This window comes from Ascaphus truei, chromosome 17, assembly GCF_040206685.1.
Source record: "Ascaphus truei isolate aAscTru1 chromosome 17, aAscTru1.hap1, whole genome shotgun sequence".
NCBI classification, from domain to species: domain Eukaryota; kingdom Metazoa; phylum Chordata; class Amphibia; order Anura; family Ascaphidae; genus Ascaphus; species Ascaphus truei.
Genome location: NC_134499.1, coordinates 44826966 through 44854830, shown reverse-complemented (window position 1 = coordinate 44854830; position 27865 = coordinate 44826966). Strand labels below are relative to the sequence as shown.

The following is a 27865-nucleotide window of genomic DNA, read 5'->3' as shown; positions in this document are numbered from 1 at the left end:
CAGGAGAAAGAGCTGGTTGGTACAGTTCCCCAGGACTGCTGGACGTTAGGGCCTGCTGGGACTGCTTGGAATGCACACCCAGGACAACCGGCATTCCATAGACTGTTGAGGGAGCAGAGCTGTCCTGTCAAGGTTGCTGTATCCAGAGGGATTTTCCTGGACTCTCTTGGGACCAACTTCCCACAAACTATCAGATAAGGACTTATATCTCTAAACATGAGTGTTGTGGCAGGACGGCCTCGCGGAGGGGTCAGTAAGACGCTAGACACAATGGGAAACTTTAAACTGTAGTGGTTTATTAGCCACAACCAAATAAAGTATGGGTGCACTGTCCCTTTAAGAAATCAAATTATAGACAATAAAACCTATTCCCGTTCTTGAGCTCTTATTAACAGGGCAGCCAGCTAATCTGGTTATGCCCAAAAACATGTGCTCCACAAAGTATAAAAATAAAGTATAACAATAAAGTCTTATCTGTATTGTAGCTCCAATAGCAAACAGGAACGCCGGTTCCGGGGAGCAGGCTGTGTCCAGCTCGCAGCAATCTTTATCTTTATCCTGGGTTGGGGTCCCAGCTGGTCCCAGCAGCAAAGCTCCTCACAGGACTGGGGGACCAGAGCAACAGCTAAGGCTTCCTAGCCGGGAGAAGTCTCTCCACCCTCCTGGGGAAAAACAAGCTCTCCTTGTGTGAGCCACTGTCTGCTTTTTAAACCTGCAGTCTCTCAGGCATCCTGCTTAATTAGGCTGCAGGTGTATGCAGTTCTCCAACTGTAGATTAACTAGTTTAGTGCTGGAAAGTACACACATCCTCCATTCCAGCTTACTAAGTCAGTGACTCTGTCACATATCCCTCCCCCCAGCGAAACATTGTTCTGTGAGCGGCCCATGCACCATTCCCGTGCACCAGCATCTTTGTCGAAAATGTCCGATGTCGGCCCTTCCCTCCTCCTTTTTTTTTCTTGCCTTCCAATTTAGGCATTTTCTTTTTGGGGTAATTACCAGGCCATCTGGGTCTGAAGACTGGTACCTCACTATCTCCTTGCCTTGTGCCAGTTTCAGTTTAAGGTTGATGCTCCGCTTTTGTTGTGTCTCTTCTTGCCAAGGTTCCTGAGCATCCTGCTATCTATTAGCTCTCTCTGCCAGGACTCTACGCCACGCTGTGACCATGATCTGCAAATCCTGAAGATGCATTGTTGTCCTTGTCCTCTTGTGCTCAGAGTCTCCCTATCCTGTAGAAGAGCATTGACCTCGGTCAGCTTATTGCATACACTCGCCAGTGACTGTTTGGCCTTCTCTTTTGGACCTTTCTTCTTCAGTGTACCTTCAGTGTTGGGTTCCACACCATTTATCTTCAGTACTTCAACTTGGTCGGGATTCCTATTAACCCAAAGTACACCCCATGGCACCTCTCTTTTACCGTCAGCAGACTCATAGGCTTGGGCCTTTCTGTCTTGAACTTACTCTGTTGGGAGATTTGCTGGACCATCTGTGCGGTCTTTCTCCTCTTACGATCACGGGCACACTTCCGTCTCATTAGCGGCTGTCTCTTCACAGTGGCTGCCCTCATGGCAAGGAATCCACTTTGTTTCCCCTGGGCACTGTAGTTTGATTGGATTCTTACTGTGCTAGTGCATCGCAATTTGGCCTTCGCATTCCGTGCCTTGTGGAAAGTAGACTGTAGTTCTGCAACGGTATCGCGGTCATGCTTCATGGAGTGCCTCCCTTGTTTTATCTCTACCGCCACCTTTTCCATGGACTGCTTCAGTGACCCAAACGTCTGTCTTGGGGTTGTAAGCGTTTCCTCCAGCTTCATCTGAGAAACCTCCTGCTGGGCAGCAGTAGAGTCCAACGTAGCCTCCCCGCTCAGTCTTCAGAGCCTCGAGCTCCTTGCCTAGGTCACACTTTTGTTTCTCTGCCATCTTGCGGCCAGCACGCTCAGACTCTAGGTCCTTCCTCAAGTCTTGTAGCTGTCCTTCTGCCTTTCTTCTTTCACACAGTGCAGCTGTTAGTTCAGCTTCTTTAGAGTTAAGTCGCGATTCTACATCTCCTAGCAGATTCAGAGCAAGGCTTAAATCTGTCTCTGTTTCTTTATTCTGGACCTGCAGCTGCTGGTGCTCCTCCTGGACCTTGTCCAGCTCCAGCTGTAGCCGGGCCTCCTCATTGGCCATCTGGACCTGTGGATATCGGCCATCTCTGTTTCATGGTGCAATGTCAAGCAGGCCACCTGACGGACGGACACCTCCTCCCTCTTGACGCGCTGTATCTCGCGCTCAGCCATCTGCATCTGCAGCTATTCCCGGTGCTTGCTCTGGGTTTGCATCAGCGCCTCCTTCTTCTGTTGGAGCTCTGCAGTTTTTGTCGCTAGGTTCGCTGCTGCTTCTGTTTTCCAGGCGTCTTTCTCCTTGGTATACTGACTCATTGGAATGGCGCGGTCCCTCTGCTTCTCCAGCTCTTGCTTCAGTCTCTGGACCTTCTCATCTTCCTTCTCATACAAATTCACCTGGCTTCTAAGCTCCGCCTCCAGCGATGCTCTTGTGGCACTCAACGTGACCTTCAGCTGCTCCAGGGTGAAGTATTCTTTTTCCAGCATTCTCTCTGCATTCTGCAGTGCAGCCTGTACTTCTACTTTTTCTTGCGCCAAATGCGTCTTCACTTTCTGTGCTTGGTGAAGCTTCTCAGTCCCTTCACTGACCTGACCAGTCAGGTTTAAAACCTCTTCCTTCGGGTTTATATTCTCCATTTTCACAGTCTCTATATCCCTTAGGACCGTCTCATTGGCTTCCTTCAAAGTACCCAGCTCTGTATTTAGACAGTGACTCTCCTGGCGTGAGTGTTCCACCTCTGTGCTGAGATGGTGCACCTCTTTTAGAGCCTTCCCATATTTCTGCTTCATATTAGCAATTAGTCCATCAGACTTGTTCTGCTTTTCTTCCATGGTAGCAATTGCGGTGTTGGCCTTTTCCAGACTTGTCGTCAGCTCCTCCAACTCACCCTGTAAGAGGCGCTCTGTTTTCTTTAAAGCCTCATACTCTTGTATAGCTGGGAGTATACACCCCTGTACCTCGGCGTTCGCTTCTTGCTCCCTATTCAATTGTTCCTGCAAGACATCATAATCACGATGGGCAGCTTGGAGTGCAGAAATTAAGGCCTCTTTTCCCTGGATCAAGGATTCAGCTTCCCTTTGCTCCTCCTTTTCCTTTGCCACCGTTTCTGTGACAATTCTGCCCATCACTCCGGTCTGCAGCACATCTCGGTGCCTTGCTGACGCCTGTTGTCCTGATATCGCAGGCTCAAGTGGTTCGGTCACTTCCTCTGTGATTTGAGAAATATTTTTCTTTTTCTTCTTCTTTCTCTTTGCGTTATTAGCTCCAGAGACATCAGTGGCTACTGGGCACACACACACTGGTATCAGCTTCCACATCTTGCTTGTACTCACAATGCGTTGCTTGCTTTTGCAGCTGTGGGAGACAATATTCATCATGTTGCTCCTGTTGCCACTGCTTATATTTGAGAATTTTGGGACACCCCTCCCGTGTGTCCTGGTTCATGACAGGCCCAGCATACTGAATCCTTTAGAAAGTCACCTGGTTTCCTTCTAGCCGGCACGGCTCCGAACTTCTGGTCACCGACTCCAAGGTTATGGGGTCCTGCGCTCTGGACACTGGTTACTTTTGCAGCTTTCACCTGCGGGTACGTCTCTCTTCTCGGGGCCACATATGCGTCATCATCATCATACGGTCTGAAGGGACACTGTTTTGTATGATTACGTACATTGCAAAACTGACACTTGACGGTGGCCATTTTAAAACCCTGTTTTTTGTTTGTTTTTTTTGTTCACACCCGACGGGGCAGACTTTGCACAACACACGTAAGTTGTATGTGCTTTACAATATTTGAACCTTCTGGGTTCTTCTTAGAGCAACTTCTTTGCAAAAATCCATTTTCACTTTCTTTTATACCAGACAGGGCAAACTTTACACACAGCACTTGATAGCTGCAAATTCACTCACTTCAGCAAAAGACATTAGCTTTACACAGCAATCCTTTCATACCCGATGGGGCAAACTTTACAATCAGCACTTGCTAGCTGTAAATTCCATGCTTCAGCAAAATATTTTTTTTGGTTTTCTGCTTGAGTTCAGTGTCTCAACACATCTTCATCTACTGACCCCCAGAGGTGTAGAATCCCACTTCTGACACTACCTGTGGCAGGACGGCCTCGCGGAGGGGTCAGTAAGATGCTAGACACGATGGGAAACTTTAAACTGTAGTGGTTTATTAGCCACAACCAAATAAAGTACGGGTGCACTATCCCTTTAAGAAACCAAATTATAGAAAATAAAACCTATTCCCGTTAGGGAAACTAACTCAACTTTTTGAGCCCTTACTAACAGGGCAGCCAGTTAATCTGGTTATGCCCAAAAACATGTGCTCCACAAAGTATAAAAATAAAGTATAACAATAAAGTCTTATCTGTATTGTAACAAAAGAAAACAGCGCACAACGCCAAATAGTGAAGCAAATTCAACAATATATTATAGAATTAAAAAGGGGGTAATATATCTGCGTACATGAAAAAAGTTGGTAAAAGGCATGTAGTGTGTATCACACTGTTTACCACTCGGCAGCTGTTAACTTTAGAATCGGGTGCTTGCTTCCCTCTGCTGATGCAGCTCAGTTCATTCTGGGGCAGGACGTCAGTCTTTCACTCCCAAGGGGATTTCCCTTCATGCAGCCAGGTTCAGCAGCTGGTACTGGGGCTCGGTGAAACCGCTCCTGCTTCCTGGCCGATATGAAGCTGCTCCTGTACCTCGGCAGGTGTATCCTCTGCACAGAGGTTGAAACGCAGCTTGCTGGGGTGCCCTCAGCGTGCCACGATGCCGCTCCGTCGCGGGACGCTGTGTGATGACGTCACTGTCTACACAGCAGTGGTGGATTCAATAGGGAAGTTTGAACAGTCTTACAAAGTCTCTCACAAGTGTCCAAAACAGCACACAGGATGAAATAAAAACAGGACAGGCCAATACATAGACAAAGGCCGATGTAAGCAGATATAAGGCAATAGAATGTTACATCCAACTAGTTTCGTAGAATTAACTACTTCTTCAGGAAGTAGTAACCCTGAAGAAGTAGTTAATTCTACGAAACTAGTTGGATGTAACATTCTATTGCCTTATATCTGCTTACATTGGCCTTTGTCTATGTATTGGCCTGTCCTGTTTTTATTTCATCCTGTGTGCTGTTTTGGACACTTGTGAGAGACTTTGTAAGACTGTTCAAACTTCCCTATTGAATCCACCACTGCTGTGTAGACAGTGACGTGATTACACAGCGTCCCGCGACGGAGCGGCATCGTGGCACGCTGAGGGCACCCCAGCAAGCTGCGTTTCAACCTCTGTGCAGAGGATACACCTGCCGAGGTACAGGAGCAGCTTCATATCGGCCAGGAAGCAGGAGCGATTTCACCGAGCCCCAGTACCAGCTGCTGAACCTGGCTGCATGAAGGGAAATCCCCTTGGGAGTGAAAGACTGACGTCCTGCCCCAGAATCAACTGAGCTGCATCAGCAGAGGGAAGCAAGCACCCGATTCTACAGTTAACAGCTGCCGAGTGGTAAACAGTGTGATACACACTACATGCCTTTTACCAACTTTTTTCATGTACGCAGATATATTACCCCCTTTTTAATTCTATAATATATTGTTGCATTTGCTTCACTATTTGGCGTTGTGCGCTGTTTTCTTTTGTTTCCATTCTCTTAGTGTGTGTGGGGTGCTGAGCCACCCCTGCGTTTACAGCTGCAGACGCCATTATCCCCAACACTGTTATGTGGCACTTATTATTTAATGTATAATTATCTCACTGTGGGAGTTGTGGTTTAATTTTTTATCATTTTTTTATCACTAAATTGATGGTATAGTCACTGCACTGTATATATTTATACATTTAAACTTTATAGGTAGTTAGGTAGTAGCGCACAGTTTTGTTTTTTGTTTTTACTTATCTGTATTGTAGCTCCAATAGCAAACAGGAACGCCCGTTCCGGGGAGCAGGCTGTGTCCAGCTCGCAGCAATCTTTATCTTTATAATGAGTTGGGGTCCCAGCTGGTCCCAGCAGCAAAGCTCCTTGCAGAGCAACAGCTAGGGCTTCCTAGCCGGGAGAAGTCTCTCCACCCTCCTGGGGAAAAACAAGCTCTCCTTGTGTGAGCCACTGTCTGCTTTTTAAACCTGCAGTCTCTCAGGCATCCTGCTTATTTAGGCTGCAGGTGTATGCAGTTCTCCAACTGTAGGTTAACTGGTTTAGTGCTGGAAAGTACACATATCCTCCATTCCAGCTTACTGATTCAGTGACTCTGTCACAGTGTGTTTTGGGCTGGTAACAAGTGTAACTGGCCAGCCAATTAGAGAGGAACCTTCTGTGTAATCAGTCTCCTAAAGAGGAGTAGGATTTTATTTTATGGTTTGGTTTTCTTAAAGGGACAGTGTGGCGTATGTTTAGCTGTTATTGTAGAGAATAAATCACTGTACAGTAATTTATGTTTAACCCATGGGCAACAACGAGAAACAGAACCCCAAGTAAAGCACTCTTACACTCGAGATCACAGGTACACGTGTGGATAATTGTATATGCTGGGTGAGGAGTGAGTAAATTACAACACTTTATTAGGAGTAATCACTCGAATGAAATAAAATAGAACGCTGTAGAATCAAGGTGTAATGATTCTATAAGAGCCAATATAACAGCGAATTTGTTAAAACAGGTCAGATGCAGCAGTGGAAGTTGCCAATGTACTATCCTCACAAGAAGGAGGGTAGTGCTGGTACAGTGACTATGGCAGTAATAGCTCTGTGTAGATCCCACCTTACATATGAGGTCAGTATGGGGTAGCCACTAAGTGTATGTTAGTAATAACACTAGTAGTATGGGTGGTTCCCTACCACAATTAAGTGGCTGACCTAAAGTGTATAGGACTAGTCAGTGTGATAAAACACTGAGTAAATGTCTCTATGTATGCACTCTGTATGGTCTGGATTGGGGCGCAGTCTTAATATAGCTGATCCGAAATCCCAGTATGACCAGTGGTAGAATAGCTGTGTAGGTACAGTTAGCACAGATCCATGTGTATATTGCACAAGGTAGATCCTCTGTGACAAGTATAGACTGCTGATCTACCTGCCAGTATAGCTAGAATGCATACCTTGCACAGATGAAGTAGAGTGCTTAGCCTAAACACAAATAAATGAACACAGGTGGGTAGAATCAGGAGCTATTATAACAGTGCACAAGTAGTGCCTGTTTAAACACGGTGTTCAACATTGCAGACAGTGAAATACATCCGATCGTGTGCAGCAGCCCTGGTAGTTAAGCTTAATAGCGGTACACCTTCTGGCAAATGCAGGGTGTTTGCATAGTCACGCACTCAAACCAGTGGGTACTGCTTAGTTAAAAAATGCATATTATTGCATATACATAGCTCCAAACGTAGAGCTATTGGAAGCGGACGCACTCCGATCACGAGCACTAATCCCTCCCCTCTGACGTGATGACGTCACATGCCTACGTACGTTTCACTGGGCGTGCTTTGTCAAGGCCGAACGGGAGCGCCTGTACTGCCCCCAGTATTTATCAGGTAAACTTCAATTTGATTGGTTGAATAGCGTTCCATGCAGACTGCGCTATTTAGTGAGTTGGCATACTAGAACACAGGGCACAGCGCTATATAGTAGTACTTGGTGAGCGGCTATAGATAGAACCTACTAGCCTAGTTACTGTATTAGTTTGCTAGGATTGGTGAATGGGTTCTAAAGAAGGGGCCCTTCTAATACTGCAGGACAATGAATGATGGAATGCAGGGTGCAGAGAGGGTATGGGTCAATTAGATGAAGGGGCTGAACACAAATCCCTCATTAAGTCCCCTAGGGGACAGGGTTTGGAGAGTATAAATCCAGCGTGACTCAACTTTGAGTAGTTCCTGATCCCAATTGCCCTTCCTGATGCCTAATGAGAGCTGGTCTATCCCCTTAAATGTAAGTACAGTGTGGTCCCCATTGTGATGTTCATTTACATGTCTGGCTACCACGTGTCCATGCCATTCCTAATGCTGCCAAGGTGTTCAAGGACACGAATTCTGAATGGGCGTCTGGTCTTGCCAATATACTTTTTAGTACATATACACAGATACCCAGCAAGCTCAAACTCCCACACCCAGCACAAAGTGAATATATATTTATGTCAAAAAGAGAGCTACTGAGCGTGGCCATTGTATATAACAAGAGACAGGGGGTGCCCAATGCTGCATCCAATTGACAAAACATATAAAGTATAATACTTCAATAATAATAATTGGTTATTTAGTTAACACTTTGGCCAAAGGCGTCATAAGCCTGCATACCAACGTCAAGGTATAACCAAAATAATGCAGGTCCTACACTACACTGTGAACCCTTCCTTTTACCTCTGTGAGAGGGGAAAACCATAATGGGTCTTGATCCTACATACTTTATATGTTTTGTCAATTGGATGCAGCATTGGGCACCCCCTGTCTCTTGTTATATACAATGGCCACGCTCAGTAGCTCTCTGGTTGACATAAATATATATTCACTTTGTGGTGGGTGTGGGAGTTTGAGCTTGCTGGGTATCTGTGTTAACCTATGTCTCTTTGGAGGCTGTGGCACCTCCCCCCAGAGCTCACTCCTCCTCCTTCACCCTTTTAACTTGGAAGGTCATTTCACTTGCTGTAGGATCAAGACCCATTATGGTTTTCCCCTCTCACAGAGGTAAAAGGAAGAGTTCACAGTGTAGTGTAGGACCTGCATTATTTTGGTTATACCTTGACGTTGGTATGCAGGCTTATGACGCCTTTGGCCAAAGGGTTAACTAAATAACCAATTATTATTATTGAAGTATTATACTTTATATGTTTTGTCAATTGGATGCAGCATTGGGCACCCCCTGTCTCTTGTTATATACAATGGCCACGCTCAGTAGCTCTCTGGTTGACATAAATATATATTCACTTTGTGGTGGGTGTGGGAGTTTGAGCTTGCTGGGTATCTGTGTTAACCTATGTCTCTTTGGAGGCTGTGGCACCTCCCCCCAGAGCTCACTCCTCCTCCTTCACCCTTTTAACTTGGAAGGTCATTTCACTTGCTGTAGGATCAAGACCCATTATGGTTTTCCCCTCTCACAGAGGTAAAAGGAAGGGTTCACAGTGTAGTGTAGGACCTGCATTATTTTGGTTATACCTTGACGTTGGTATGCAGGCTTATGACGCCTTTGGCCAAAGGGTTAACTAAATAACCAATTATTATTATTGAAGTATTATACTTTATATGTTTTGTCAATTGGATGCAGCATTGGGCACCCCCTGTCTCTTGTTAGTACATATACACTCTGCCATGTATATGACGCCAGGTGTCTTGTAGTTAATAAACTTTATGAGTTAAAAAATCTGTGCGTCGTCCCAGTTTTTGAAGGTTTTGGCATTTCTAATGACCTTACACGCTTTACAGCTATGGCAGCTGAAACATCCTGGTGGTTTGTTAGGGAGCCAGGTTTGATTTACATTAGCCTCAAAATGGCTCTTTACCAGGCAATCACGTAAGTTTCTTGACCTACGGCTGGTCATTTCGGGGTAAGATTTAAAAACTTCCTTTAGGTCTTCATCAGCTCTAAGAATGTGCCAATGTTTTTGGAAAGCATTCTTTGCATGATACCACTGTTGATTAAATGTTCCAATGAACCTGATTGTATTGTTACATCCCTCATCAGTTTTGTCCTTTAATAGATCTATCCTTGAAGTGTTCCTGGCTCTCTTGTCGGCCCTACGAATGTCGTTCTCACTGTATCCACGTGCCAGGAACCTATCCTTCATTAATGGGGCTTGTTCCTCGAACTCTACATCATTAGTACAGTTCCGTTTGAGCCTCAGGAAATGGCCTACAGGAATACCCTTGATCAAATTCGGTGGGTGGTGGCTATTGGCCCTCAGAATACTATTAATGGCTGTGCTTTTCCTGTAGATAATAGTACTAATGTTCCCCATAGGTTCTATTCTAATGAGTAGGTCAAGGAAAGTAATTTTGTCTGGACCAACCTCATAAGTCAGTTTAAGGTTATTGGTGTTATTATTCAGTCCACCCAGGACAAGACTCCTTAAACTGGCATTCCATAGACTGTTGAGGGAGCAGAGCTGTCCTGTCAAGGTTGCTGTATCCAGAGGGATTTTCCTGGACTCTATTGGGACCAAGTTCCCACAAACTATCAGATAAGGACTTATATCTCTAAACATGAGTGTGTTTTGGGCTGCTAACAAGTGTAACTGGCCAGCCAATTAGAGAGGGACCTTCTGTGTAATCAGTCTCCTAAAGAGGAGTAGGATTTTATTTTATGGTTTGGTTTTCTTAAAGGGACAGTGTGCCGTATGTTTAGCTGTAATTGTAGAGAATAAATCACTGTACAGTAGTTACTGTTTAAACCATGTAAGAGACGTGTTCAGAGGTACGCAATGGGGACCGTTGAAAGTGAAACTAAAATTAGGCTTTATTGCTCCTGTCCCTTTAACACAGCAAAACCAATGAAAATAAGCCAAACAAAAAAACCTACTCCGTTTTGGGAGAATATCTACACATGTAGTCCAGCCCTCTCTAACTGGGCGGTTAGCTAAGCTATTTACCAGCCCCAAATATATAAACATATATACAGATTATGCAGATATACAACAGTCCCATAACAAAGGCTTATCTGTATCTTGCAGCTGTAGGGGAAGTCCTCTCTGCTTTCCTTGCGTGCTATAGCAATATCAGGATCCAGGTTTACAAATCTTGTCCCCTTTGTCTTGCTGTCAGCCTGCAGTCTCTTTGCAGCTCAAGACATCTGTCCTTCCTTGGTCAGCCCCAATTGTGAGACTAAGGAAATCTGTCTGTCCTTCCTTGGTTCATCCCCCAATTGTGAGCTCAGGAATCCTCTGTCTGACTTTCCTGGGTCAGCTCCAATTGAGAGCTCAGGAATCCTTTGCTTGTCCTTCCTGGTTCAGCTCCAATTGTGAGCTCAGGAATCCTCCTTCCTGTCTCAGAACAGGCTATTTGTGAGAGAGATCTAATAAGCCAGATGGAGTTGGTTAATTGCACACCAGCAATTAACCAGCACACTGCTGGATTAGAGGCAAGTTGCTTTAACAGAGATAAGTCCCTGTTACAAACCACTAAGAGTCTTATTGACCCTGCCACAAGGACGTCCTGCCACAATGAATATTCATATTTTTCTGTGTTTGTCTATGTAAAATATGGATATATGTTAGAATTCTATGGGGATATGCTCTCCAATGCATTGCTGTTACCTCGGACAGCTAAAAAGATTAAAGTAATCACTTATCAAGATTTACCCACACAAGTATACTTGCCCTGCACTACTCAAGAAGTATAGTAGGTAGTGAAGAATCAAGGTCAATAGTGTTGCCTGGTCTCAATGAATGGATCCCCCAAAACTGTCACCTAACTGAAATCTAGATATATCTAACGAAAGAGCAGGTGCACACATCTGGTGCAAAGGTCTAATTGGACCATATGTACAGTATGTATGTTTTTAATTTATATAGTGCCAACCCTGTACGCAGCACTTTATAAAATTACAATGCAATGTAAATACTTTACAAACAATAGGGATAAGGGCAACAGGTAAATGACAACATAAGAAAAAGAGGGTCCCTGCTCAAAGAGCTTACAATCTAAGTATACTGTGTATACAGGAGACAAAAAGATGAACAATGTTTCATGTTAACCAAGATCCCTTGCTCAAGTGAAAACAATATTTATCCTCCTAAATATGTCAATGCAATTGGTTCATTTTAGTCATAGAGGGGACTTTTACTTAAATGTATATAGAAAATTGCAGCAATGAGAAACACTTTATTTAACAGCAAATTACTCATCAGAATTCTAGATTAAAAGAGTTTGTAAATTCTTCAGTGAGGTTCTTTTCCGCTGCTTATTATGCCCATACAGATATCGCCTGATTTTTCCTGCAGTCAGGCTTTGCTGGGGAAAAAAAGGTTTAATAAAACCACGGTCACAGGGAAAGCTGCCCGCATTCAACATTATATTCCAAAAATAATGCTCTACTCTGCAGTATACTGGGACATACAAACAGACAAAACAAACACTAGCACACACAAAATAAAAACGGGAAGAAAAGAAGAGACCTTATACAGGCATACCCCGCTTTAAGGACACTCACTTTAAGTACACTCAAGAGTAAGGACATAGCGCCCAATAGGCAAATGGCAGCTCCCGCATGCGCCTGTCAGCACGTCCTGAACAGCAATACCGGCTCCCTACCTGTAACTGAGCTGTGCGCAAGCGGGGAGACTATAGAGCCCGTTACAAATGCATTATTTACATCAGTTATGCACGTTTATGACGATTGCAGTACAGTACATGCATCGAAAAGTGTAAAAAAGGTAGTGCTTCACTTTAAGTACATTTTCGCTTTACATACATGCTCCGGTCCCATTGTGTATGTTAATGTGGGGTATGCCTGTAGTGTAGTATGTTCATTCTAAAATATATATTGACAGATAATACAATGGTCTAACTCACAAGTGGCTAGATTTGTATGCATGGTACTAATGAATGCAATCCAAGATGACCGTTCCTTCAATTCCGCTTGGGTTCACTGGGTGGGTGCTTGTATCTTCCGAACTGCAGATTCGGTTTCCTGAGGCAGTACTAAGCCAACCAGAGAGCAGATCTAAGGAGCACACGTAGCAGCGTTCTACCAAGGAGGCATGGAACGCAAAGGCCAAGTGAGATGCACACAATGGAAGTCCATCCAAGAGATTCAAGAACGCGAGTGAGTGCGAGCAGGGAAGCTGTGAGCAAGCCGCACCTGCAGTTCGGACGATTCAAGCACCTGCCCAGTGAGCCCAAGCAAGAACGGAAGGAACCGCCATGTTGGATTGCATTTATCAGTACCATGCTTACAAATCTAATCCGTTTGTGAGTCAGACCATTGTATTATCTGTCAATATATTTTTTCTAATGAACATACTAAACTATAAGGTCTCTTCTTTTCTTCCCATTATTTTCCTGCGTGTTGGTGTTTGCTTTGTCTGTTTGTTTGTATTTCCCAGTATATGGCAGAGTAGCGCTTTTATTTTTGGAAAATATTGAACTTTGGATATTTGCTTATCTTGGAGGGCAAGTTTAGAGTGTGCTGCACCAGGAGTATCAAAATCTGTTATTACTACTAAAGTATTCATTGCTGTGGGTTAGATCTCTTGATCTTGTTATAGATTCATTTGTATATTAGTTCACTGTTTTGAACTTTAAATGAATGAATTGCAATTGATATCACTATTACAACTACACATGTGTGAACTTTACTGTAGATAGCTTAGGACACATATCAGGATTTATACTTTGTATTAGAAATACCGTAGCGCTACGAATAGTATTTTCTGTATTACAGCAATCAACATCGACTGCTGATTTTATGCTGAGGCTCCAGAGAATGTAAATCGAGCTATACAGTATCTGCATTCCCATACTCTAGTGCTATTTTATAATTTTGTGAGATACTGTAGGTGGATAACACAATGTGCATTAATACATACAAATAATTTCTCTTTTGAATGTAGCCAAAGCAAAGACGTTGTGATGTTAGAACAATGCTAAAGATAGCAACGGAATGCACCTCATGTGCAGCGGCTACCAAAGTGATTTGCCCAAAAGGTACAACGAAGATGACATCAGGAATTGGAAATAGAGGCTGCAGGTAAGAAACAAACATACAGTATATAGGGGGCATTTCAGCTGCAAAACTGGGGCAAAAGAATTACACCAAATGTATCAAAGGAAAGGACAGTAATATTCTATATAAAAAAAGAGAACAGTTAGTTAAAACAAACCGAGATAATAGGAAAGAAGTCCCTGCACAATGTGCTTATAATTTCATTCTTGTCCAGTAGAAACAATATATAGCTGCAGTGTCAGCCTAATTCTAAGGCGTCTATTCTAGGAGGTTTGGTAGCAGCAAAGTTATCTTGAACATGTTCCCATTGAATGGTTTGTCATTTGTGTTATCACTGTATTCAGAAAGAATCTGAAACCATCTCAAACCGTGAGGTAGGAAAATGCCAATATTGTTCTGTGTAGCAGCAATAGTATCTCAGCCTCTCTCCAAGTTCTCCCGCGTACAATAAGAGCTGCATCTCCCTGCACAGCTCTCACAGGCGATCGCAGTGTTTTAATTTACATTTTAATACTAGTGTACGGGGAGCAGGGGGTCTCCGGAGCAGAACCGCATTAATTCCGGTCTGAGTTACAGACCCGGGTATGGGGTGCCGGTATCTCCTATGCATTTAATGGGGCTAGGTGCACGAGGAATATGTGAATATATGCAGGAAAAGGTTGAAAGAATCAACCAAAAAAGACACCTAACTGCACTCATTATTAACCATATTAGTACCTCTGGTATGGTGGCCGGAAATATTCAATCCGTGAGATAATTGTATCCCATATAGCTATTCCAGTATCACATATAAAATCTTTTATTGGGTATCTATTGACAACAAAAAAAACCACACACATATAAAATCAATTTAATTAGAAATAAAAGAGAGCTTATGGCGGATATATCACACATCAGCCCCCTATAACGGCTGCTTAGTCTGAATTAACCCTAATGGGTAGGGGTGTTATGTGGTACAGATAGCAGTCAGCTGCTGACAACTTGGTCTATGAAATGCATTCAATCTGCAATCATATATAGTGGTGCCATGTAACCAATGTACAGATGATTAGTCTAAGAGACTTATAATCACCATGGCAGCTGAGCCATATACAATATTGAGACAAGTGTTCTAAATATTAAAACATGCTGGTCTGCTACATACTAGCAAAAGTGTATGTGATGATAGCAAGGACATGCAACATATATGCGTTACTGATACAATGTATTATTATACATAGCTTGTTTTGATGTCTGATCAGTATCCCTGGGAGTTAAGGTTAGTTCCATGAGTACAGCCTTGACACACAAATGCAACCTGTTAGTTGTTGATACCCATTAGGTCTCTACCATGAGAAGATTGTAATTAATCTCTCCGTGTTGCTACAATTATTCATTAGTCATGCAGTCATGTGCCTGCTGTCTCTCTACTCCACTAGAAATTGAATATACTGCCCAGTTTTGTAGCTAATAGTATCAGTCCCATATGTAGTTTTCTACACCTGGCATCAACGGAATGATGTCATGGAAGCCCGACGCACGTTTCGCGTCTAAGTGACACTTTGTCAAGGTAAAATGTGTGTCTTCTGTGTTGCCTACTATACCTATATATACCGAATCAGGGGGTGTATACTAACGCTCCGCTGATAATCAGATGGAGGGAAGCAACCTCTTTACCTGATAACCTGTCTACGTTAGAGGACAGGTTTATTACAGTTATTAATATAACAGTTGTTTGATTGCAGAGGTTTAGTCTGCCACATTATTATAAGAGCTGTGTTGTAAACATTCTTCTGCTTAATGATCTGTTTGAAGGAAGGAATAGATGCACAGAATACCAACAAATATGCCATAATCAGCCACGTATATTGTGCTGCGCACCAAACCCTACAACAGCCATTAACTGTAAGCAAGTACACAGAGTATGATCGTGGAAATGCGGTAAATAGGTACATCCATCGTAACTCTAGTGTGACCTCGCTAAGATAACATATGCGATGGGGTTTACTAAATGACGCCATATCTTAACCATAATAGGATAGGAACTAGATTCAGTTTGGTGGTAATAGAACCACACAGCTTAGATGTATAACAATTGAGCAAATAGTGTGGACTAAGTGTGGGCATCGTCCTATTTTAGCAAATGAAATCTATAAAAGCACTGTAAATTAGTCAGGACACCACGATATGCACGCTAGATGACTGTCACACCTTGAGAAAGACCAACGGTCAAAACGTGTTGGTGGGGGTCTTGTGTACCCCTCCATGTAGCTGTTTTTATTTGGAACCAATAAATTGTTTTTTCATGGGCACGCACTCGGTTTAACCCTTCATTTGCCAATGCACTAGTGCAGTAATGCTTTGTTTTTTTATCCTGTTCATCTATCAGGTAAAGAGATTGCTTCCCTCAATCTGATTGGCAGTGGAGCGTTAGTATACACTCCCTGATTCGGTATATAAAGGTATAGTAGACAACACAGAAGAAACAGCTCTTTCCTTGACAGTGTCACGTAAACGCGAAACGTGCATCGGGCTTCCATGACGTCATTCCGTTGTCGCCAGGTGTAGAGAGCTACATATGGGACTGATACTATTAGTTACAAAACTGATCAGTATATTCCATTTCTAGTGGAGTAGAGAGACAGCAGGTACATGACCGCATGGCTAATGAATAATTGTAGCAACACGGAGAGATTAATTACAATCTTCTCATGGTAGAAACCTAATGGGTATCAACAACTAGTATGGTGTTCTTTATACACATATATAGCATAAATCAGAGGTCTGATACTGCGTAGCAAAGATGGTAATAACCACCTAACCCAGAGGGCACTGACACCTAAGAGTATACAATAAACACGATTTGTATCAGAGGAGTAAATAATACTGCATAGTGCACAGAAACAGTGTAACCATAGGGCTGCCGTGAAATACAACCATGTGCACTGGCGCAGCCCCCAGGAACTGTGCTAAATACTACTGTGAGTAAAGAACAATATCCCCATAGATATCCTCATTCAGAGGCTTAAAGTGTCCATCGGGGCAGCCTCCTCCTCCCACGTGCACGCGCAGACTAGGGATTCACCCGCACTAATTCTTTTTTTAACCATATCAATATAAATGCACAGTAAAGCGATTCTCCTGTAATCAATCGCTTTGCTTATGGTTATTTACAGTACTGTAGTTCTATTCTTTTTGTCACATTTCGCCAAAATGTAGTCCAGCAATATCATTGGCTGAGCAGCTTCTACAGTAGATACTGAACAATTGGTGGACAGCTAGGCGCATGCGCATTGGAACCTTGTTGAAACGCATATGCGTCTCATCACATCTACTGTAGGTGCATGCGTGTACAGTACAGTATGTGAACAAGAGACGCCCACCTGAGAAAATTATTGTTGGGACAGACCGAGGGGACTGCAGGGACTGACTGTAGGAACTTTTTAGGGGACTGATTAATTTGAACTAACCATTACAGTAATACTTTTATTTTTCTTCTTCAGAAAATAAACTTTGTCATTAGGCTGAGAACGGCAAATGGAGGGATTTCGATGGATAATATCGCTTTTTGTAACGATGCTTGCACACTGCTGAATCTGAATCAGTGCCATTTTTATTGATTAGGATAGAATAACTGTGAGGTTTATAGACAACGTGAAACAGTATACTGTTTTTTTCATAAAGTATACAGTACAATACTTGTTTACATACTATTTCCATTACAACCCCAAAATAAAAAGTACATTTATTCTGTACATGTACAGTAGAGGCAACGTTTATTCTAACATTTGCCGTAAACTAGCCGGGTTACATTCTGGGTATGTGCTGGGTATGTGCTGGGTATGTTCTGGGCTAGTTTGAGGCACGTTTAAGGCATTTCTGCATTGACTAACGACCCATAGGATTAACACAGCAGGGATCCCTGGCAGTCCAATTCAGTTTGAATGGGACTGCCAGGGACCCCCGCTGTTAATCTGATAGGCCATTAATCAATGCAGAAATGCTGGGGCTAGTTTAAGGAAAGTTTAAGGCATGTATTCAGAATGTACCTGGGTGTTTCCTGGGTTTTTTGGGGAATTGCCACTGGTTTTTGTTCGAATAAGAGTTGCCTCTACTGTATTACAGTACAGTATGTGTGTCCTAATAATAATAATACTAATGCCGATAATGAGTTTTAATACTGTTTTGATGTACTGTAATGCGCATGCCTCAGTGCCGCAGTGCAGTCAGTAAAAAAACATTAATGGTGTCCAGTAAGAAAAAACATACAGTACAGGTATATTTAAAACAAGCAGCAATTTTTTTTGCCAAGAAGGGCTTATCAGATTAACATATTAAATTCGAGAAGGGATTATCACACGTGCGCATGCATTACCCTAAACAAAGCCTCAATGGGTTGGGGGGGGTGGATGGTGAGTCATATGAATAGACTGTGAGAGTTATACACGCATGCACATTAAGAATCAACAAGGTCCCAAAGAGAATTACACGCAGGCGCGCAGAGATGTGACACCTGGCTTGGGACGATTAAAAACACAATGCAAACCATTTGAAAATGAATGGTCTGAGTCGATAAGAAGTTGAAATCAAATCCTTGAGCCAGCCTTGTGTGTGTGTGCGGAGGGGGGGTGTGGGGGGGAGTAAAGCTGCATGAATGATTATCTGTATTGTCGTTCAAAGACATATTTTCAACAGGTCATCGTAATGTTTTGATCCCTACACCCACACCCCCAAATAAATAAAAAAAAATCACATAAATAAAGCATGTGCATGACTAGTGTCGCATTAAAAAGCTACAGTGCCGATAGAATATCTGAATATCAAAAAAAATTATGCAGGCACTTGTCTGGAAACAAAACCAAAAAAACCACACACACAAAAAAAAAACAATTTCAGACTTGAACTTCTGCTGTAAATGAATGTGAAGTTATACACACATGCGCATTAAGAATCAACAAGGTCCCAAAGAGAATTACACGCAAGCATGCAGAGATGTGACACCTGGCTCGGGACGATTAAAAACACAAAGCCAACCATTTGAAAATCAATGGTCTGTGTCGATAAGAAGCTGAAATAAAATCCTTGAGCCAGCCTTGTGTGTGTGCGTGCGGGGGGGAAGGGGGGTAAAGCTGCATGAATGATTACCTGTACTGTCGTTCAAAGACATATTTTCAACAGGTCCTCTTAAAGTTTTGATCCCCACACCCACTAGAACTTCTACATTAAATGAATGTGAAGTTATACACGCATGCGCAGAAATGTGACACCAGGCTCTGCTTGTTATATACGCAGGAATGTGATGACAGGTTCGGGAAGATTGAAGCCAGAAAGCCAACCATTCCAAAGAATGGTGTGGGAGATGTGTACTGTAGATAAGAAGTAGATAAGAAGTTGAAATAGTACTTTAGCCTTGTGTGTGCGCGAGGGCGAGAGGAAGAGCGCTGTACTGTATGTGCCAAAAATGTGATACTGTAACACGCCTTTGCGTTTCATTTTACAATTACAGTACTGTGCGCGCACACAGACTTGCAGAGAATGTATGGCTGTACTGTACTGTAGGTTGAATTGCTATTAGACTTTTAAGACAACAGCTCGCGAACGCCCACCTGTGTTTTTAGACGGTATTGCAGTATAGCAGACAGCGCTAAAAATCCGAACGCTAACATACCGAAAACCGCTCCGGAAAAATGAAAACAGACTGCATCTGGCCACATCTTGTCAGAGCGACGCGGCTATGGCCGCATTAGGATAAAGGGGGCCGCAGCTGTATTTCTGAAATCTGTCTCAGTGTCTCCTCTGCTGAAATCCCTCTCCTGGCTTCCTATCAAATCCTGTATCACAACCTCAATTCTCCTCCTCACTTTTAAATCTTTACACTCTTCTGCTCCTCCTTACATCTGAGCCCTAATTTCTCGCTATACACCATCCCAACTCTTGCGTTCTACTCAAGCATATCTTCTCTCTACCCCTTTTGTATCTAAAGCCCTCTCCCACCTTAATCCTTTCTCACTGACTGCTCCACACCTCTGGAATGCCCTCAATATCCGACTAGCACCCTCTCTATCCACCTTTAAGACCCACCTCAAAACACACCTGCTTATAGAAGCATATGAGTAGCTCCATGGCTAATAATTAACACCTCATACATAAACCTTGGCCCCTTGCAGACGCACTTAACAGAACACCCTCTTACTGTCTCCATATGTTCTTCCTACCTACTAATTTTGACAGATTTATTATAAATCATTCTTCCTGGCAATGCACAGGTTATTAAGAATTTATATTAGTGTAGGGACCCTTGAGATTTGGTCTGCCGTGCAGTGGCTCAGGGGCTTACAACAATTTGGCCAAAATGTTAAACTAAAAGACCATTTTATTTAATAGATATCAATACATGTATATTTAGGCACTGTACCGTGTATAAAGTTTCGCTGGATGTGCACTGAGCTCTGTCTGTGTTTCATGTTCGTCTCTGGTTTTAACTCTACCAATTAGATTGTAAGCTCTTCGGTGCAGGGACACCTTTTCCTAAATATTACTTTTATGTCTGAAGCACTTCTCCCCTTTATGTGTTATTTATATGATTGTCACGTGTATTACTGCTGTGAAGCGCTATGTACATTAATTGCGCTATATAAATAAAGACATACATACAGATCCTTGAGAAAGTCACTCTCAGTGACGAAATGCGTTGGAACGTTGTGACGTCATCACGCAGCAACGCAGTGACGCGGTATACACTTGTAGGATACTCAATACAGATTGCTACGTTACTTCCGGGTGCAAAGGGGAGCGCTGGAAATACGTGTCTGGTGCTCAAGCGAAGTCTGATACTGAGGAGAACGGAGCACATATCACAGCTCCGGATCTGGAGACGACAGCATACGCTGGAGACGGACAGGATACGGACACCCGGGACCTGAACGGGATCTGAGCGGGGTCTGACTAAGTGGTAGACATCACCCCTCTATGAGGTTTGGAATTTGGCCAAGTCTGGTTATGCCATATGAGGAATTTGCTTCTTTGATCATCATACTACAGCGGAATCAGACCGCATGTTGATAAGAACTACTCCGTGCTCCACTCGGTCTGCTAATATTGCACCAATATACATCTGAGAAGGATTACACTCTATTTAGTGACTATTGATTTCCAGCTGTTATTTGCCATACGGACTGCCATTTACCATCTATTCCATCAGTGTTTATCTTCCCTGCTCTGCCTCCTCATTCAATCTGTTTCATATATTCATGCATGTCACTTGCTATTGCTGCTGATGACTTTTATTGCATACTGATTGCTTTTTATCACACCAGTCTAGCATTAGTCTTTAGGACTACTCTGGTTATTAGAATAATAAAATCCACTCTCCATTTTACATACAGAACTGGCGCTTCTTTTTGTTTTGTTTTTTGTTTATTACATTGGTCAGGCATGACCATATAGAAGCCTTGCCTAGTCCGTACAGACGGTACCTATGCGAACACCAGCATTTCATCTATATACTATTTTCTATTCACTATAACATTTAAATTTTTATGTATTTTATATATTTTTTATATTACAACACTCACAATGTTATATACTGCACAAGTTATTACCCATTTATCACTTACTAGCGCTACTATTTGTTTTTGTGTATACATACATACATGTTGGATGTAACATTGGGACCTGTGTCTTTTGTTGTATACATTGTCACAAAACCCACTAGCAATCCAAATTACACAAATATATATACAATGTAGTAGGTTTGGGTTTTGATCTTGCTAAGACTGTCTCTGTTTACTTTAGTTGTACTGTTAATCTTATTGCTCCATTACATTAAAGTATATAAAACATAATCAAAAACAAAAAAGGACAGAGTAAAAAATAAATAAAAAGAACAGGCAGCACCTGATAAATGGGCTTGGGCCCCAAAACATCATGCTTAACTTTATTTCTTGGGTTTCTTGGTCACATTATCTCATTTTTTGTCATTTTGATTTTTTGATGTTTTTGTAAAGTTCATGATTTTATTTAATTTGTTAATAGCCCATATTTTCTAAGCAGTCTTAGTGACAGCCTTTTGACTTGAACTGAAAAGACTTATGGCAGCATTCTACTTCAGAAATATTGTCCTATACAGTATGTTGACTCATTTTTTTTGTATTATTTTTTATGCTTTAATATTAATTTTGTAAAATGTTTGGGGGTTTATACATCAGCACTAATTTTTTTTCATAGGCGCTTTGTAAAGCCCTATATAAACTCTACATAAACTTTGAGCCATGTATATGAAGGATTACTTTCCAAGAATAATGTGATGTTTGGTTTTCTATATAGTTATACTGTGGACATGGGAGGAGTAACTCTATCACTACTGGGCTGCAACCACATCTGTCAGAATGTCATTGTGCAACCTGGATGCTGTGAAGGAAGCTGGGGATTAAGTTGCACTGGTATGTACTGTACAATAATTTTTTTATGTTTGCCATCTACTGTGTTCCTCAAAGAGAAAAGCCACACAATAGTGCAGGTACATATCTCGCTCTGGTTCTGCAAACCTATTGTATCCTCTAAAATACAGTGTAGCAGGGTAGTCCTCCACACCTCTGGGGGGGAGCTTATGCACCTCCTCGGACTCCTATGCGGAGGTGTTGTGGCCATGTTGGGATTGGTAAAGGACTGAAGAGAGGATATCCTCTGCAGGGACAGGATATCCTTTTGGAACTGCAAGGGCATGGTCAAAGCTGCCTGAGCCTGCGGAGGGGAATGTAGTGTCCTGGGAGCTAGTCAGGCTGCCTAGGGCTAGGATAGCGAGACCCTGTAGGCCTGAGTTAATCCCTAACTACCGTAGTGGAGTATTGTAGGGCCGGCCATAAATCAGGGACTTGCCTGTTAGCCCTATCGCCAGTGGAGTGGGACAGATTCGCCATCAGAGTGGGACGAATTGCAGGGGAGGATTCCCCAGGCCTGGAGGAACGACCGCCTGGCTGCCGGAAGTAAGGAGAGAAGGGATATTGTTGGGAGGCCCAGCATTGTGGGATCACGGTTGCGGTTCCTCTCCTGAGAGGGACTCCCTGGTTGTATAAGTGTAACCAGGAAGGTACCCATGTGCACTACCAATACACAAGGGAGTGTAGCGTTGCCCACACACATACAATAGGGATTGCCTTGGCGGACATCTTGTTTTCTTAGGTGCCCAAGGGATAGGGTAGACCATTAGGAGTATAGATGCTCCCGGCGATAGGAGGAAGGGGTTGTGTTATTCTTATTGCCTATGCTATTCTTTTGCTGTGCTGTTATTATGCATTTGTATCTTGTGGGACCCTGCTGGTAAAGTGTTATTGTTTATACTGTTGTGTGCGTTGTTCACGGTATACGTTCCTGTGAGGTGCCTTCTCATCTGTGGCGGGATCCTCACAGGTGGAGGCGCTGCATCCCAGTAGGTAGAGGTTGAAGAGGCCTCTCGCGGTCCCCCGGCATTTAATTTAAAGGCCTTGGTGAAGCGCGTGGGACCATGCAACTGCCCACGCCCCCCCAAAAAATCTCCTGCCCCCATGGGGGTGCACCCCCCAGTTTGGGAACTGCTGCCTTTTTAGGTGTCAGCACTACATAAATTCACTTTACCTCACCTCTACCCATACTCTCTAAATTTGAATTGCAGGTTCACGCCTTACATAGTAGATGAGATTGAAAAAAGACATACGTCCATCAAGTTCAACCTATGCTAAATTTAGACAACAAATACTTTATCTTATATCTATACTTACTTATTGATCCAGAGGAAGGCAAACAAAAAAAAAACAGTGTCATCATCCAATGAAATCTCATAAAGGGAAAATAAATTCCTTCCTGACTCCAAGAATTGGCAATCGGATTATTCCCTGGATCAACATTCTTCCCATGTTTACTTATTTGGTATATCCCTGTATACCTTTCCTTTCTAAAAAGTTGTCCAACCTTTTTTTGAACAAATCTATTGTAGCTGCCATCACAGTCTCCATGGGTAATGAATTACACATTTTAACTGCCCTTACTTAAAGAACCCTTTCCTTTGTTGCTGGTGAAATCTCCTTTCCTCCAACCATAAGGGATGCCCCCGAGTCGTTTGTACTTCACTTTGGATGAATAGTTCTTTTGAAAGCTCCCTGTACTGTCCCTGAATATATTTGTATATACTGAGAGGGAATCCTAGGATAGCAGCGGTGCACAGCAAGTAGAGAAGGGGACCAGCAGAGTGTGGGTTAAAAATATATTTTATTGTGGCAACATGGTAACGGGGACAAACACTCTGACGCGTTTCGGACAAAAAGTGTTCTTTATCAAAGAGCTGATTCGCGTCATTCCCCCTTGCCGTCTTATAGAGTAATCCCCGCCCACCTACGTCACAGCGCTGCGTTGTTTTGGCGCGAAAATCGCCGAGATACAACCTCATTGGTCAAGGATGTGAACCAATAGAGAAGCTCAATATCGTAAGTGTGTAACAAGGGGAGGGGAGTGACGCGCTGCTCTCACCAGCTCGCAAAACCCCTCCTCTGACACAGATGGCAATGCTGCATAGTTACACTCCAATGTTCCCTAACATAAACACTAAGCCTCCTAACACAGTAAATCATCAAGTGTGGAACAGGTGAATGAGTGAACGGATGGAGAGGTGGGGGGGAAGGGGGGGAAGGGGAGGGGGCTTACAAAGACTGAGAAGGGTGAAGGGGTAAAAGATTAAAAAATTAAAAAAAATCAATATAACAAGATTCTAAAACCTAAATGAATCAAGAAAAAACAACAACAACATATATAGCAAATGTTAAAAACAGATAACATTGAATCTGCGAATCCTACACTGGAATGGAGGTGGTATACTAAATTGAAGGACAAAATGAAACCATAACTCATTACAAGAGACCCTAGGTCTGTAAATGCTTGTATATATATATATATATCAATGAATTATAAAGAGGAATATATATTTCCCTTATATATCTATACTTGAAGATAGTGGCAGATCAACGGACAAAACACAGGTGTAATATGCAAAGTAATAGTATAAAACACATCAAATTCATAATGTATATTGGGGTCCAAATGGAGCAGCAGTTTATGCACAAACTTTTTTGTCTTTCAGAGGACCAATTTTGCACAGATATTCATCGGCCTTGATTAACACATAAAGCAAGTGTAGAGAAATGTATATTCTTCAACATAAATGTCCAATGTACGGACATAAAAATTAGAGCAAATGATTATTTCAAAAAATGTTTGAGTTCCCAGTCCTGGTTCATGCCCCGGAGTGCCAGTGTCCCAAGGGCATGAATCCAGAACATCTCCCTACAATTCAGTGACGCCTCCCTATTTCCTCCCCTAGGATGTATAGGAATTTCTTCTATAGCACTATATGTAAATGTAGTGATTGATCTTAGGGGGCATGTGTTGAAGTGGCGCGCTACAGGAAAGCGCTCATTACAGTTCCTGATACTGCGAATGTGCTCAGTTATTCTGACTTTAAGTGCTCTGATGGTCCAACCTATATAGCCACTCCCGCAAGCACACCTCAGAAGATAAATAACAAAATTTGTGTTGCAGGTCATAAATGACTCAATGCGATACACATGGTTAGTATAGATATTCCTCAAAGATTTTATTGGTTCAGCATATCTGCAGAGACTAAATACTTGTAGAGAAAAGGAACCCCAACGGAGAGCACTCAACAGTGCACAAAAACAGTGAAGGAGGTAGTGTAGGATGCAATGTGTATATTGAGTAAATTAAAATATCATTTATTGGAGTCTTAACTCAATTAAAATAAAGCGGACACTAAGTACCAGGGTGATATGTGCTAGTAGGCCAAAAAAGCGCAGCGAAAATAAAAGGCACCAGACTCGTGTGTTAAGTGTTGGCTCTACCCTTGATCATATATGCAGGGTAAAGTCAGGTGTTATGAACAGCCACAGGTATCTGCGTAATAAGTGTATAGATAACAGATAGAACCCCGCGTGACGTCATTACGTCAAGGGGGCGGGACCAACGCTCGTGATCGGAGCGTGTCCTGACCCAGAGTAACACTCTCTTACAGAGAGTTACATGTGAGCATTAGCTCGATATTGACTTGAATAGGCAGAAACCGCGGAGACCTGTGACACACCAGGCATCAGCAGAAGTGTGTATGTTTGATACAATTTGGTCGCGGTTACTGCCATTTATATGCTACCAGTACCTCGTGTTGTTTTTAATTTTTTCAAGTGTTAGTAGACACTACTTGTGATCTACATTTTTTCTATTCACAGGTCTGCAGCAATCCTTTTTCTGCCATTATTATATACTATCCCCCCCCCCCCCAGGAGACTGACGTGGGGGGAGTCTATAGCGAGTGTGTGTGATATTATACCACTATGGCGTCTTGACACAAGAAGCACCACTCAGGGACTTAAGCAGTGATCTGCTCATCCCTACATTAACCCACTGTGGTATATACTAACTTGGTTCATGTAACTAAGTAGATAGGGGTTCTATCTGTTATCTATACACTTATTACGCAGATACCTGTGGCTGTTCATAACACCTGACTTTACCCTGCATATATGATCAAGGGTAGAGCCAACACTTAACACACGAGTCTGGTGCCTTTTATTTTCGCTGCGCTTTTTTGGCCTACTAGCACATATCACCCTGGTACTTAGTGTCCGCTTTATTTTAATTGAGTTAAGACTCCAATAAATGATATTTTAATTTACTCAATATACACATTGCATCCTACACTACCTCCTTCACTGTTTTTGTGCACTGTTGAGTGCTCTCCGTTGGGGTTCCTTTTCTCTACAAGTATTTGTTCATTATCCACCCCTGATTGTAGCACCACAGATTTATCTTCCAGCAGTTGCGAGGGTATATTCCTTCCCTTCCCCCTCCCCAGCCCTTCCCTGAGTTCGTTATCTGCAGAGACTGCAATGCCCACATTTAAAGAATCCCCTAGGTAGCTTTTTAGTGCTGTTCTTTGTTGAGCAGTACATACTGGGCGACACATAACTGCCAATGGTCTTTGCTTTCTTGAATACCATTCTTGGGTTAGACATAGTGTATAGATCAAGGTCTGTGTCTAATTTTAAAATTCCCCAATGCTTTTGTAAGATAAATCTAAACTGTTCAGCCTGTTTAGAGAACGTGGTTATGAAGAGTGGTAACTGGTTTGTTGCGTTATTATGGATATTACTATTCGGTTTCCTTCTCCTCAGAAGTTGTCCCCGATCCATATTCAAAGCATGGTTAAATGCAACTTCCAAGTCCCTCTCTCCATATCCACGACTCCTAAACCTATTCTTTAGTTCTTCCGCTTGTACCATAAAGGATTCTTGTGTGGAACATAGTCTCCTTAACCTCAGGAATTGTCCTTTGGGTATGCCATTAATAAGTGATCTTGGGTGGGCACTGTTTGATCTGAGCAGGGAGTTTTTGGAGTTTGTTTTTCTGTAGATATTGGTTTGTATTTGTTGACCAACATCTATGTATAAATGTAGGTCCAGGTAATCAATCTGTGTATCATGGTATGAATGAGTAAACTTCAAATTATACGTATTTGCCCCAAGATATTCAAGAAAAGCGTGTAAGGTGTCAATATCCCCATTCCAGATAAATAATAAATCATCAATAAAGCGACGATAAAAAATAATGTGTTCTCTAAAGGGGTTAGTGTCACCAAAAATGTGAGTGTTCTCCCAAAATCCCATAAAAAGGTTCGCGTACGAAGGTGCAAATGACGTGCCCATGGCTGTCCCTTGTGACTGTAAATACAATTGTGTGTCAAACATAAAATAATTGTGCTGTAACAGAAACATAACTGAATCTAATAAAAATGTGCTTTGTGCCGAATTTAAATTAGAGTGATTGAGAAAGTGACTGATAGCTCTCGTGCCCAAAGTGTGATCAATAATCGTGTATAAAGAGGTTACATCGAGGGTAACCCACATGTAACCATTTAACCATTTGATTTTCTGAATATCCTGAAGCAAATCCGCAGAGTCCCTTAAATAAGCGGGAAGTGTTTTCACTAAAGTCTGTAAAAAATAATCAACGTACCTAGATAAACCATCTCCCAAAGATCCAATACTCGATATAATTGGTCTACCAGGAGGGCAGACTAGAGTTTTATGGATCTTTGG

The 27865-nt window shown here is 42.5% G+C and overlaps 1 protein-coding gene across 4 annotated transcripts in view; it reads left to right on the top strand.

The window, feature by feature from the left end:
• The window catches only part of STAB1 (stabilin 1), a 474288-nt gene that overhangs the window by 20356 nt on the left and 426067 nt on the right, over positions 1-27865 (top strand). For all 4 annotated transcript variants that reach the window (XR_012788655.1, XM_075575004.1, XM_075575003.1 and 1 more), the window contains exons 2-3: positions 13639-13775; positions 22056-22171. Coding sequence is in view for 3 of the 4 variants with exons in the window: in XM_075575004.1 (XP_075431119.1) it covers positions 13639-13775; positions 22056-22171 (253 nt within the window). In the remaining variant the exon portion in view is untranslated. The remainder of the gene's footprint in view (positions 1-13638; positions 13776-22055; positions 22172-27865) is intronic.